General features: G+C 42.3%; 1 protein-coding gene across 1 annotated transcript in view; it reads right to left on the minus strand.

The window, feature by feature from the left end:
* Positions 1 to 12,441: 12,441 nt before the first annotated feature.
* Positions 12,442 to 15,633, minus strand: part of COPZ2 (COPI coat complex subunit zeta 2) — a 77,479-nt gene continuing 74,287 nt past the window's right edge. The window contains exons 6-8 of the mRNA XM_063458857.1: positions 15,143 to 15,220; positions 14,919 to 14,970; positions 12,442 to 13,036 (exon numbers count right to left, since the gene is read on the minus strand). Coding sequence (XP_063314927.1) covers positions 12,941 to 13,036; positions 14,919 to 14,970; positions 15,143 to 15,220 — 226 coding nt within the window. The 3' untranslated portion in view covers positions 12,442 to 12,940. The remainder of the gene's footprint in view (positions 13,037 to 14,918; positions 14,971 to 15,142; positions 15,221 to 15,633) is intronic.

Below are 15,633 nucleotides of genomic sequence, written 5' to 3' on the forward strand. Positions count from 1 at the left end.
CAACCCTTTAAGCGAGATGAAAGGGTGTTGAGTGGTACTGAAGTATTTAAAGTGTAAACTCCCCCTGCAGACTGTTTTGCATTTAGCAGTTATGATGTCACAGTGCTGCCCAGTGATGTCATAGACATGAGTACAGTCTCCATATGTCTATCACACAGGGATGGAATAATATGTGACATAGCTGGAAGGTAACAATAAGGGAATGATAGAAGACACTAGTTTAAATAAAAGGGATAATTGAATGTGACTGAAGTGTATAGTCTGTGGGTTGCGTATAGTGAGGCTAGAGCAGAGGGAGATGAGTATAGGGGGGAATGTGTGCACTGCCAGGTCTTCAACTTAACAGCTGCTTTTGTCCACAGGTTTAGTCCATACATTGTCGCTGCTGTCTTTTTAGTTACAACAGGTATTATCATAGGACACAGAGGAGACGCAAACAAAAATAGGCAAGAATAAGAAAAGGATGTAAGGTCTCTAAGTTGTTAACTATCCAACCTGGAAGGGCCTAACCCTAATTGTAATAAATTGGAAAAAATAGGCAAGAGCAGGATCACATGAACAGTCTGGTAGATAGATTGGCAGACGAGAGCATAGTTAAAGGGACACTATAGTCACCCAGACCACTTCAGCTCAATGAAGTGGTCTGGGTGCCAGGTCCCCCAGGTTTTAACCCTTCAGATGTAAACATAGCAGTTTCAGAGAAACTGCTATGTTTACATTGCAGGGTTAATCCAGCCTCTAGTGGCTGTCTTCTTGACAGCCGCTAGAGGCGCATCTGCGATGCTGGATGCGAAATTCACATCCAACGTGCAGAACGTCCATAGGAAAGCATTGAGAAATGCTTTCCTATGGACTGTTTGAATGTGTGCGCGGCTCTTGCTGCGTCTGCGCTTTCCGCTCCACTAGGGGGCTGACATCGGCGGGGGAGGAGAGTTCACCAGCGCCGAGGTAATCCGGCACTGGATAAAGGTAAGTAACTGAAGGGGGACCCTGGGGGTGGGGGTGGGGGTCCTAAGGATGCTATAGTGTCAGGAAAACGAGTTTGTTTTCCTGACACTATAGTGATCCTTTAAACATTTTCATATCCACATCATGAGTAAAGATCCTTTAAGGATCCTCAATGCTTGGATGCTTTAGCATAGGTATGAGATATAGTGGGGCTTATTTGCTAAACACAGAATTGTAGTGAATTAAAAAAACTGAGTTGTAAAGTTTAAGCAAAAATTTATGATTTTTGTAACTTTTCCTTTACAGTTATTGTCACATGATGGATTTTTATTGTGACGTTTGCAGATTTTTTTTCAATTCACCACAAATCTCTGTATAGTAAAGTAAAACCAGTATCACAGATAACACAGAGGATCAGTTAATGGGTTTACTCTGCTGGCATACTGAGCTGGTGCAAAGTACTTGTGTGTACACCTGTTCTTGTGTATATCTATTACTTGTGTATATGGGCAAACATGGCATAAGCAATACTTGCCCGTCAGAGTACTGTGATTGGTTGGCCTAATTAGGACTCTGTCCTATTGCAGTTGCTATGGTAATGTATTGTATGCAATTTTTTTTGATATGCAAAACAATAAAATTAATGTAGGGATCGTTAGTTGTGGTAGATGTTAATGTTGAGTGGTTAAGCTTGGAAACTTGTCTGTAATTTGTGACTGGCACAATCTACAGGCTGTTCCTATTAACCCCTTAATGGCGCATTATGGAATCATTCCATCATGGATGTCCTATTCTTAAGGACCCATAACTGAATAATTGCATCACACCTCTTTCCTGCTGGAAACCCTACTTATCACTCTATATCTGTGGCTCCCTTCTGTCAACTGGAGCCAGAATTAGTGGTCCCACACTTACTGATGAGCCGTGTGCAGTGCTCAAAATAAGCCTTTTAAATTACTGTGGCCCCTCTTCCAGGTTCAGCCATGGTGTCAGTGATGTCAGCAGCCAGGGATTCCCTCCAACAGGGCTGCAGAGGATGATCAGCGCTTGGCTTTGCATGCTGATCAATGTGTGTGATCGCAGCTGAATGGGGGATTTAAATCATATTGTGACAACTTGTCATGATATGATTTAGCAACAAAGAGAGAAATAACCCTCCCATGCTATTAGTGTATAGTGCAGGGCACTGAGATCTCTCTACACTGTAAGGGAATCCCTCTGCTGACATCTGCAGATTCCTTCACATATTCCCTTAAAGTGCAGAGCCTATCACTGCAAGCTGTGAATTCCTCATTTGGCCCCTGAGAGGCTCTGCACTGTAAGGGAATCTGCTGATGTACGCAGAGGTTACCATTATAGTACAAAGCCCCAATCTGCTGGTAACTCATTTGGCCCTGTATCTTTGCATACACTTTTAAAAGGTATATGAGGTATGTATCCAGCCATGTAGTATGAAAAAAGAGACATTTATTGAAGATACAAGAAACATTGTACCTAGGACAATGACGCCTCAGTCCCCTTCAAGGTAGGCATCTTGGGACCTCCCAGCATCTCGTCCACTGTTCAAATCACTGTGCAAAATCCTTTGTTGGAATTGCCATCAGCTGCATCATTGTATTTACCTGAATCGACGGTTTGAAATCTCTTCCGTTTCAAAGGTGATTTGGGAAAAGCCAGAAGTCACAGGGTGCCAAATATTTTAATATATTATCAGCCAGTGTTTGTGCCACACTTTTATTTGCGCTGCACTCATTGCATCATCTCGGAAAGCCTTCTGAATCATTCAAATAGTTTCCGCGGAGGAATGTTCAAGCTTAACTCAAAATTTGATGCAGATTTGTTGCTCTACTAGGTGAGTCCTTTTGAATACGACTTCAACACAGTACCCATGCTCACTCAACTGCATCTTGCATTCTCGCTGACTAGTACAGTGAAGTCGACATTGTTCATGCATGCGCATTACAGCAGGGCATACTGACCTCTCACAGGGCCCTTCGGCACTGGGAGATCAAGGCATCCCCTCCTGGTGCAAGGTTTTTTGCCCCTATAACTCTTCTCCCCCTTCTTTCTGCTGCTCTCACAACAGATATTATGTTCGCGCTGCTCAGCACATAGAATGGCTGTGTGAGAGGCACACAGTCATGACTGCCACACCTGCAAAAACCCCAAACATGGTCAGATTTACTTTGAAGGGGTTCATTTAACCAAAGAACATTGTTTTAATAAACACTGTTTGAAGATGGAGTAACTCTTGCTGGCATACCTCCCCGGCAATTAAAATCATGAAATAAAGCAAATTGAATTACACGCTTCCGCTGTGTTTGCTGATGACATCATGTGGAGGCTGTATGCAGTATTGCAGTGAGAGATGTGGTGGGTGCAGGGGGAGCTGTGGTAGGGAGGAAGGCCAAGTGCTGAAACCTTTGGGTATGTGTAGTCACCAGCTCTAGGTATACCCTGTGCCTGTTGGTATATGGGTCTATATGGTTGAGCACTTTATTGTCATTTATGCAGTTATGTATATATTTGCATTTTATTTTCACAGAAGTACTTTCTTGATAGGCATTCATTAAATAAATAAAACTTTTTACGTGCAATTACTTTTGGTGTGATTGGTATTTATTCTGTTCTATGATTGTTATATACACGTTCTTCTCGTCTGTTTTTCATGACTGCACTCCTCACTAAATTTACCCATATCAGCAGAGCAATCACCATAATATATGGTGCAAATAGTGTTTACATTGGTGACTTGTACATTGGTGTAGTCACTCAGAAGGCCACTAGAGGTGCTTCCTATCCCAGTGCTGCACACTCATTCTGCGTCTCCATGCCCTGCATGGAGGAGGACTGAGGTGGGAGAAGACTGGTGTGGCGTACGAAAAAAGGTGAGTAAAGTCACCATTTCTCTGCTCTGACAGTGGGGCAGGGACCTATATTGCCACACTAGCACTATAGTGTCAGCACTGGCAGAACTACCGCGGTCGCAGGGATTGCAGCTGCGATCGGGCCCATCACTCGCAGCCAACAGAGCGCCACGCAGGAGGTGAGGAGGGAGTCAGAGGCAGAGCTCTGACTCCCATTAGCATGAGGCAGCCACTGGACCCCAGGTAAGTCACTAATTTTTTTCCCCCACCGTTTGTGTGTGTGTGTGTGGGTGATAGAGAATGTCTGTATCAGTATATCTGTGTGTATGTCTGTGTGTGTGTGTGTCTGTATGTACGTGTGTGTGTTTGTCTGTATGTATGTATATATGTGTGTGTCTACATGTCTGTATGTATGTGTGTGTCTGCATGTCTGTGTGTATGTATGTGTGTGTGTGTCTGTATGTACGTGCCTCTGTGTGTGTGTGTATGTATGGGTCTCTGTTTGTATGTGTGTGTGTTTTTATGTGTGTGTGTGTGTCTGCGTGTGTATCTGTTTGTCTTCAAGTGTGTGGGGGCGGGGATGTGTGAGGGTAGAGGTATAGGGGCGGGGACGTATGGGGTAAGGGGTAGATGTTTGGGGGCAGGTGATAGATGTATCGGGGGGGGGCCCAGAGCAACAATTTTTGCACTGGGGCCCTGTGGTTTCTAGTTACGCCTCTGAGTGTCAGGAATAAATGTATGTATTCCTGACACTATAGCGTTCCTTTAACGTGGCATGGCATTTTGCTGCGCAGCCTCAATAGTCTCCTACTGCTTTCCTATCGGCAGTTTGATTATCTCAGCCATGGAGGAGGACTGAGGTGGGTGAAGACTGGCGTGGCGTACGAAAAAAGGTGAGTAAAGTCACCATTTCACTGCTCTGACAGTGGGGCCAGGGACCTATATTGCCACACTAGCACTATAGTGTCAGCACTGGCAGAACTACCGCGATCGCAGGGGTTGCAGCTGCGATGGGGCCCATCACTCCAGGACCGGCCGCATTTTGGTGCTGCCCTGACCGCGTAGAAAAACTGCCGGGGCCGCATTGAAGGAACCCATCGGGTGGCCTATGCTCTTGGTGCCACCCGATGGCAATGGATTTCCTGTGGCCCAGTCAGCGCTGCGGCTCTTTAAGAGCACGACCGAGCCCCAGTGATGATGTCAGAGCTGGGGGGAAGAGCAGAGCGCCACGCAGGAGGTGAGGAGGGAGTCAGAGGCGGAGCTCTGACTCCCATCAGCATGAGGCAGCCACTGGACCCCAGATAAGTCACAAATTTTTTTACCCCACCGTTTGTGTGTGTGTGTGTGGGTGATAGAGAATATCTGTATCAGTATATCTGTGTGTATGTCTGTATGTGTTTCTGTACGTGTGTTTGTCTGTCTGTATGTATGTATGTGTGTGTCTATATGTCTGTGTGTATGTGTGTGTCTACATGTCTGTGTGTATGTATGTGTGTGTGTGTCTGTATGTATGGGTCTCTGTGTGTGTGTTTGTATGTATGTATGTGTGTGTGTCTGCGTGTGTATCTGTTTGTCTGCAAGTGTGTGGGGGCAGGGACGTGTGAGGGTAGAGGTATGGGGGCGGGGACGTATGGGGTAAGGGGTAGACGTATGGGGGCAGGGACGTATGGGGTGGGTGATAGATGTATGCGGGTGGGAGGGGGCCAGATCAAAATTTTTGCACTGGGGCCCCGTGATTTCTAGTTACGCCTCTGAGTGTCAGGAATAAATGTATGTATTCCTGACACTATAGTGTTCCTTTAACGTTGAATCCAGGGCTGGTTAGCTCTGTCATTCCCTTTCCTCTTTTCTCTGAGGCTTGAATCAGGAAGCCTCAGACAGCCATGCTTGGTGTGTGCAGATCCCCATACGACAGCTTGATAAAAATTCACAATTCACCGATTGCTAACGATATAACCCCTAAAGATAAACTGACAACAGACACCTACTAGCAACATAACACCTTCATTGTGATGAAGTTGTTTTGGTTCCCAGAGGTTCCCTTTAAAGAACGCCCTATTAACCAGGAGGGCTTCCTGATTCACTCCACCTGAACAATTGTCAAAACCATAGTGAGAAGCATTCTGTTGAGCGATTGCCACCTCAGATTTGAAGCATATTAACCAATTTATTCTGAAGATTAAGGGGAGACTGTTGTCACTGGCAGTCTCCCTAGGGTGAAAAGGACCCGTGGTGGCAGGGAGGTATCTGTGTCTTTCTGGTGTCATATTTGAGGGGAAATGCTCCACTAAAATTTGCTTTTATACTTGAAATGGCACTGGGGTTGCATCATTAATGAAACAATGGTGACGTACCATTTATGCACCACGTGATTGGCGCTAGACAATAGGATTTTTTAATTGTCTTTTTACATCCACACCACACTCTAACCAGTGCCCTGTCGTGAACTTTAGACACCCAAGAGTATGTTGGTACTGTTATGGTTATTATGGTTTCTGACTTTTGGCTTGGATTCTGACTCAAGGATTTCAGTTATCCTGACCTTGGCTTGTCTACTTATATTGTTGTTTTTCTGTTCTCCGTTAAATACTGCCTGTTCTAGACTATTCTCATCCCATTTAAGAATTTTGCCATTCCTTGCATTTTGCTTCAGCCAAGCCACTTCTGAGGACAGGGTTATTATACATTATTATCCAGTTTATCTGACTTGGTCCAACTATGGGAAGCCCACTGAAATTCCATTGAATAAAGGACAGTGTCCCAAATAATTTATACATCTTTATTCTCTTTAAAAATAAATGTAGATTCATACTAATGATCTAGGTAGAGCATAAATCTTTAAAAAGAAAGGTTTAATTCAACACCTGAAATAATGAAATACCCCAGAAAGGAGAAATCACTTACAGACACCTTAGTAGATATCATGGGAGCGACTTAAATATTGTTGATGTTAGCACACATCTTAAAACTTTGTCTGTAAACCGTAAAAGTAAACGGTTACAAGCCAAAAACTATTAGCAAAACATTTACTTCTGCATCGGGACTCCTACAAGAACACCTGCCACAATTTAAAGGAGGAATAAAAAGTAAGCATGGCCATTATGTGATAATGCATATACAATCCTTTCCTAGAGGAAATATAAAGTGGAATACATTATCTGCACATTGTAAATACATGTTGAAAAAAAATATTTTCTGAGTCTCCAATGCCTTCACTCTCTAAATCTAAGACTGGGAGCTGCGAGCTAATACCTTCCCAACTTTTAAATCCTGTGCATTGCCGGCTGCGTTCTGTGAAGGTCTTGCTTTTCACAAATGTCCTATAACTGTATAACAACTTAATGTAGCTCATTGAGGAATGTTGTATGTATAACTCAACGCTGAGAATGTGACTCTCTGGATTCTTCACTGCTGGGACCAGACTGTTTGAAAGCTAGAATAAACATGCTTTGACACATGATAGCACAACTAGATCATAGTACATCCGTATTTCATTACTATCTTAACCTTAACGTTTTTTGTTGTTGTTTTTTTTAATTAACAGGCCCAAATTGTATACGCAATTTTTGTTTTGTGAGCAATTCTTTAGTTATAACATAGCATAACAAAATATATAAAATATTATACAATTTAATTGGACTCGTTCCCTTTGCCTCTTCAGCTACTGCCTTTACAAAGGCACTTGTAGCCTTAAGGCCAAGGGAAACAGGCAACCTTTACCTCCTCTTGTTGGGTTGCAATCTGCCGCTGGGGAGGAAGGCCGGCTACCTCTATCTCCTCTCACTGGTTGCAGTCTGCCGCTGAGAAGGAAGGCCGGCAACCTGTACCTCCTCTTGCTGGGTTGCAATCTGCCACCTTGGAGGAAGTACCACTACCTCTTCTCCTTGGGTTGCAATGTGCCGCTGGGGAGGGTGGCCGGTTAACTTTACCTCCTTTTGCTGGGTGGCAGTCTGCCACTGGGGAGGGAGGTTAACTACTACTTCTTCCTGTATTGCACTCTGCTGCTAGGAAGTGAGGCTAACAGCCTCTGCTCCCTGGAGCCCAATCTGCAGCTGGGGAAGGAGGCCTTCTACCTCCTCTCCATGGAGCACAATCTGACGTTGGGAGGGAGATCACCTGTATTCTCTCCCTGGATCTCATCTTGGATTTCCTTGCTCTCCATTTCCAACCTCCATTCCTTGGTGACGTGTTCCATCAGTTCAACACAGACCTCCGGAATATCTGCAATCCCCAACTCCTCGATTAGTCTGCCTAGTATCTCCTAGACAGGATATTCTCTTCACCCCCCATTTTTTTCATCATATTGCATGGAATCCCGCAGGGAACTAGGGCCAATGTAGACAAATCCCTGGATGGTGACAGGCTCACTGGTATTGTATTCATGCCAGGCACTGGAATGTAAGACTCCATAACGCTCCTCCAGAAACATTATGTCCTGAATCCAGCACCTAAATATCCTATGGGTGGGATGAGGCCCTAAAATGAAGGGACTCCATATCCCTCTCTCTCTTGGTTGTACCTTTGGTGATAAGGCACTAACCCCATTTCTTTTGTTAGCTCTGCCCTTTGCTTGGGCTTGGCTGGGCATGCATATCCATCTTTCTTGGTCCACCTGTTGTCCCATCCTCCCATGTCTGTTACATCACTTCTGTTGATGGATTGAGTTCAAAGATAGGCAAAATCTCCTCAGGAACTCCTCATCGGGCAAGGACATTGCATGGATGCTAGCTCTATCCATCTCCATCCATGTGCAGGGGTCCCAGTAGTAGTATGAATGATGCCCCAACAGCTAGGAAGCCATCCCACTGCCACCACCAGATGTGACAGGGCTCCCATACTATGAGTACCCCTGCCAGGTCAGCTTCCTAGTTACTATCAGGGACCCTGGAGCACCTCGGACCCAGTAGCTGAAGCTTGAAGGAGGTCTCTGAAGATTCTTCCACCGGACCAGACGGCAGCTCTCTCCTTTCTGTTAGGTATTTTCACCTCCTCCTTTTCCTCTTCAACTACTGCCTTTACAAGGGCACTTGTGGCTCTCAGGCCTAGCTCTGTTTTTAACACGTCCCAGAAATCAGGTACCAATGCAGCCAGCCAACAGGTCTGAAGACTCTGTTACTAGGATCCCTGAACAAACCACACAGGGCACACAGTTCCAAATGGAACTAACACACAATAATTTTATTTTCACTCAGGATTAACCCCTATCCACATTACATTAAGCTTGTGTTGACAATTTACCAAATCATTTGAGGAAACAAACAGGCACTTATAAGAACACAATAATATATTTATAAATGAGTGGGAAAGAAAATATCTCCCCTGCCAGCAGAAACCATAATGTGCAAATCTACCTGAATATGCAAATTACTGAGTCTTGCTCTTCAGGTAGTGCACATAACAGTTGCAACCAACAGGTGACGCTGCACAACCGACAGATGGCACTGTACAGGCTCCACAGCCATAGCCACCTAGTTGGCAGAAAGCATCAGCAGGACAGGAGAGCACACAAAACATTTAACAAATAATAATACACTCCCTGCACCTAAAATGGGCACAAGGGTGACTTAAACACAAGAGACAATCAGGGACCTACATAAAGTGTCTGCTTTATGCTCCTGGTGTTGGTGACTACCATCACAGCTGGCCTTAGGCAGGCATGTAAAGATTGCCTTTTCTAAGAAAAGGCAATGTTTACACTGCTCAGCCTGCATTGACAGGCTCTGTGAACCAGAACAGCTGCATTAAAGGGACACTTCACTGCCTAAATTAAAAAAATAAAAATCATTGTTTAGTTGATATACCCCTAATCACTGTTCACTGTAAGATGTACGTGTTCACACACATTTTTGCAGTGCACATAAAAAAAAATATGTGCACACACAGGCTTTCGGTTTTGGTTATGTTTCCTTATGTTTGCCACGGGGCTCTATGTATTTTGCCCATATTGCCGCAAGATGACAAATATTATGTTGAAGCCTGGTCGAGAATCACAAAGCCGAGCATCACGCATAAGGAAGCACATCATAGATTTGTGAGGTAGTGCAGGCAAAGTGAAGTAAATGTAGGCAGGGTAGCACGGATGTGGGCATAGTAAAATGGAAGCAATGTCGGCATAGTAAAATGGAGGCAAGCTGAAATATGTGTATCATGTGGGCGTAATAAAATGGAGGTCAGCTGAAATATACGTAGGCAATGTGGCATGTGAGCATAATATAGCTTGCAATCATATTTGTAGTATATTAAAAAATGGTTCTTGTGCAAAGAGACTGTCTCAGTTGTAAGCACTGTGTTTTCTGAGAAAAAGTCAGTATTTACATTAAACTGTAAGAACACCTCTAGCAGCTATCACTCAGACATTTCCTATTACAGCCCTGCAATCTTTTCAGGATCAGTGTTCAGAACTGCATACTCTGGATGAAGTTTCTTGACACTCCTCATAGAGATGCAGTGAGCCAATGCATCTCTTTGAGGATATTCCGAGTGACACAGAGTGGAAGTTGTGGCGCTTGAGTCCATGGTGAGATTTACTTACATTATGCCATCACTGAGGCTGCCTCAGCGCTGCTCAACAACCCCCTCCTGTGACATCATGGAGGAGGAATGACCACCTGATGAGTTGCATTGAGATTAGTGGTCTTGGTGACTATAGTGTACCTTTAACCCTGCAATGCAAACAAATTGCAGTTTATAAAATTAAAAAGGCAATGTTCTGCATTGCAGGGTTAAAAGGACAGGATCACTGCACCCAGTCCTCTTCATGGGGAACTGTAGTGTCTCTTTAAAGTCTTGCCCTACCAAATAAAATCATATAAGCAATATTTTTTCCTGAAATTTGTCACTGTGAATGCAATCAATATTAACTCAATATTATGTGATAAGCATGTTCAGCTAAAAACATACAAAATTCACAATGTGTTTGCAGTTACAAATATAAGTACAACATATATGTTAAGGTATAACGTCACTATTCGCATAGTTTATATAATCAAATCTATGAACACATTATGGGTTTGCATACTCATAACTAAAAAATAATAGATATACCCTATATCTGGGCCATAAAATAAAATATACTATCCAGCAAATTATTTGACTGAACTAGACGTGCTGTAATGCAGTTGCTTACATGGACAGCAGGTGGCGATGCAGGATAACACTTGAATTTCAGCAAACTAAAAAAAAAAAAAAGTTCCTTCATGTAATGAACCTGTTTCCAACCAAATACTAGTTTTTTTTTTTTTTTTTGCTTGCTATAGAGAGAACAGATTTATATAGAAATTATACCTTTAGAAATTGTTAAGAATGCATGTAATTTATGGAGTTTTTTTCACCGAAGAGTGAATTGTAGTCATTTCAAACCTGATTTTAACCATTTATTTTAAAGGAACACTTCAAGTACCATAACCACTACATTCTGCTGTAGTGGTGATGGTGCCAGAAGCACCATCTTACAGTAAGTAGTCAATCTTAATCAATTTTAGTATGTTTTAACAACTTACCTGTGTCCCACGGCTGAAACCCCTGCTTCCTGATGTCTCCTGCAGGAAAATCTAAATTGTTCTATGGTTGGGGTGGGCAACCTTCAGCACTCCAGATGTTGTGGACTACATGTTCCCTGATGCTTTGCCAGCATGGTGGCAGCCATAGCATTATGGGAGATATAGTAAAACAACAACTGCAGTGCTGAAGGTTACCTATCATTGCTCTATAGAGCACTGTCAGCCAATGATTGTGGCCCTGTTCATGCTTTATTCTATAGAACCAAATGAAAGAGAGGACTGTATGTGGCATGAATGCCCAGAGGACTCGGGTAAGATGCCAAACTGTACTAGAGCAGTTTCATAATTTACCGTGGGATAGTGCTAGGGTACTCCTGCCACCATAACTATTACATTGGGCCAAATGTGCTGAATGGTAAGTTCTCCAACTGAATTTTATTACAGTTTCGGGATTTTACCCTGAATTTTACAGTTCAAGTTTCAGTTATTGCAATAAGATGTTTAATAAACAAAGCACAATGTATTTTTGGACAAAGGAATTATTCCATTAATTAACAATATTTATGTACCATGGGTTATCAAGGCCCTGGAGAAACATATTTGCCTACTTTCCTGCCAGCTATAAAACCTGTGAAAATGTAGCTTTAAATCATGGTTTTAGAGAGTTGTAACCAGATGTCCCATTTAAAGTGGAATGTTATGGCAAATATATGCAATAAAGCTCCCTTGTAATTAATCCTGTATACATTTAAAAAAAACAGTGCTTTAAATATAATTTTAAAACGTCAAGCGTCATTTGAGAGAAGCTGAAATATAAGCTGTAGCGTTGTTTTAGTTGACCGCAATAAAGTTAGAGGGGACCTAAGAGGGTTGAAGTAAATCTGAATTCAAGATGTTGTTGGCCGTAGCTCCTAACATATTTAGAAAGTATTTTGCTGTACCTTGTTCTGTAATGTTTAGGACTATTGTAAATTAGGCTTCCATGGTGCTTATATGATGCAGTGCCCTTATTGCTATAATGTTTCTTGCTATTTCGAACTCAACTGTGTTCATCATATGCTCTATGTTTATTCAACATGAAATTTAATCATGCAACCTTACATTTAGAAACATGTTTGTATTCAGACCATTAAAGGGTGTTTAATTGCAGCTTCTGGTATGATCAGTTGTGTGAGCAGAGGCCAAGCCCTTGGATTTTGTTATATGCATGGGCACACCTTAGCTTTCTTCATAATGTGCCTCTTGAACTCAGAGGAATATATGGCTATGGCTGAGTTAATATTATTTATAAAGCACCAACAAATTGTGTAGCGCTGTACAATTAGTTCAATGGAAGTCCATCAATTGCAGCTACAAAACAGTTTTCTCTTAAAGTCAGCTTTAGTATTCAACTGCTGTGGACCAGTGATCTAACTATGCTCAGCCAATTAAATCAATTCACCTCAATTACTTATTTCTTAAAATAAATGGTAATGACAAATATCCCCACCCCAAGTAATGTAAATCTGCTCCCTTAAATCAATACAAAGACTGTAATCCTAGGAAGCACCAATCTTTTGCTATGTTGCAAGGTGTATAACAGTAGGGACGAAACTTCAGGTGTTCTTCTCATGGATGTGTCCGTAGTTACTCTAGATCTCCTCTTTTTCTGGAGTCACTATGATCCCCGCTGCCCGTCAGATAATCAAACAGCACAAAGCCAAATGCAGGTTCAGAGATCGTCTGCAACAATAAAAAATGTCACCAGGGGGCAATAGAAGTCACATTGCAAATTGAGAGACTGAGGATAGCAGCTGGAGTGGATTCCTCATTTAATTTAAGCAGGTGGCTGGTAGTGATGGGTGAATATTACGTATCATTCATGCAAAACAATGGAATGTGTGCCACATTTGTTTTGTGAGTGTCTGGCAAACATTCTGACATTTGTTTTACTTTAAGTTGGGCAAATGCAATAGAATTTCCATTGCAATTGCCATAACAAATGTCATAATATTTGCGTAACTTACAAGACATTCACCTGCCACCCAAGTGCCTGGGTTACCCAAACATAGCAGATTTATGGTTTCTTGGATCTTCCTGTAAATCTTATGCAATATTTTTCTTATTGTCTATAATTGTGAATATTTACACATACACACACAAAAAAAAAATACATATTCTCCAACTTGTAGGCTCTAAATAGATTTATAGTACAAAGATTCTTATTTGGGAAATGAATAGAATTTTGAATGATGTAAAACAATGTTACGTTCTGTTAGAAACCTTGATGCTTTACTTGTGGTTAAAGAAACAGGTACTGCCAAATAATTTGTGTATAGCGCTACACAACAGGGCTATTTGCTAAAGTGAATTTAGGGCTCCAATACCAGACATAGCTGACCCACTGTCCTGTGTCTATGTGGAAAGTTTAGCCGGCAGGCTGATGAAAGGATGTCTTTGTAGTCTTTTCCATAGGGCAGGAGTAGGCAACCTTCGACACTCCTGATGTTGTGTACTACATTTGTCCTGATGTTTTGCCAGCATTATGGCTGTAAAAGCATTATAGGAGACGGAGGCAGGTGGGGTCCCTAAGATACAATAGTGAGGGGGACCTACTGCCTCCCCCCCCTTGGCCCACACCCATGAGCAGCGGGTGGTAGGGGGAAACCAACTGCCTCCCCCCCAGCCACCACCCATGAGCAGTGGGTGGGGGCCCAAAATGACAATAAGGGGGGAACCTACTGCCTCCCTCCCCTGGCCCAAAATTACAAAAGGGGGGGGATCTATTGTTCCCCCATCCAAGGGGGCTAAATGTAAAAAGAACCCCACAAGGTGACTACGGGTCCCCAAGCCTAACCCTCTCACCCTAAAAATAGTAAGGGGGAATAAAAAACGAAATACTTGTAAATAAAAAAAAATCCTACTTAACATTAGATGTCTTTTTTTTCCTCAAATCTACTTTTTTGTCAGCCCGAAAAAAGTCCAAATAAAAATCCATAATTCCTGTTGAACTTGTAAAATAAATAAAAAAAACCTGAGCAGAAGAGAAAAAACATGGCGGGAAAAAAATCCCAACGCTAAAAAAGAATCCAATTTTTTTAGCGTCGGGATATTTTTCTTCGTCGTGTTTTTTCTTTTGCGTTCATGTTTTGGGGATTTATTTTACAAGTTCGGCGGGAATTATGGATTTTTAAATGCCCTTTTTTGGGACTGAAAAAAGCTGGTTTGAGAAAAAAGAAGACATCTAATGGTAAGTAGGATTTTTTTATTTTTTTTTACAGGTATTTAGCGTTTTATTCCCCTTCACTATTTTTAGGGTGAGGGGGGTAGGAAGGGATTTTATTTAAAGCGAGAGGGTAACTAGAGGCTTGGGGACCCCTAGTCACCTTGGGGGTTGGGGGGTTACTTTTATCTCCCCACCGGCCATGCCGCCCCGAAGCCTTGACCTCGGTAGTCTTATGGGAAATGTAACCCTGCACCTATTCCCTACCCAGGAGTTATAAGTTGTTACTATTAGTATGGGCACAGGAACCTGCAGTGTCTTCATCTAGAAATATTGATGAAAAAATACAAGTCAAAAAAAGAGAAGTCAATTCACAGGCAGTACATGTTTGCCTATTGTTACCTTAAAACTGAGTCTTTGAACAACTTGTTCAGATTCACTTTCCAAAATGACACTGCAAACAAAGAGAAGAGTAGTTATTAGACAGAAATGATTCCTTCCCAACCACAACTAAAAAATACAGGGAATACAGTAATTTCCAAACCCTGCATAAAAAACAGGAATCCACCTTAACTGTACAATGTATAATACACTTGCAGATATCAATATGATCCTGGCCATCTCACCCCTGATCTATTATCTCATCGAGAATCAGGCAGACTGTGTCCATGTTTTCCATAAGGGAGCTTCGATCCACATTTTTCCTGTAAGGTACGTGAATAAAATAAGAGTTAAAAAAACCTCATGTGTAGGATATCCTCTTTAATTCACCAATGAAGTAACATCACAGAGGGACATAAAACTATCCTGAACCTGCTGGTAGATGTAAGATGTAGGATATGGAATATTGTATAAACCAGATGTCTCGAAGTATCAGTTCAATGAGCATTTCTGGTCCTAAAAATATTTTAATGCAGGCCCTGGCCACCCTTTCTGGTTTGACCTGCACTGTCTTCAAACAAAGATGCATGTCTGAGTCCTGTGTATACTTACCTGTATCCCTGATTGCAGGTGGCCTTGTCCTTATCAAAGTGTGCAAATTACTGCAAGAAGGCAATGTATTAACCGCTAACATCCTGGCAATCAACACAAATCCCTTTTTAGAGGTAAAAGTTAC

This window comes from Pelobates fuscus, chromosome 6, assembly GCF_036172605.1.
Source record: "Pelobates fuscus isolate aPelFus1 chromosome 6, aPelFus1.pri, whole genome shotgun sequence".
NCBI lineage: Eukaryota > Metazoa > Chordata > Amphibia > Anura > Pelobatidae > Pelobates > Pelobates fuscus.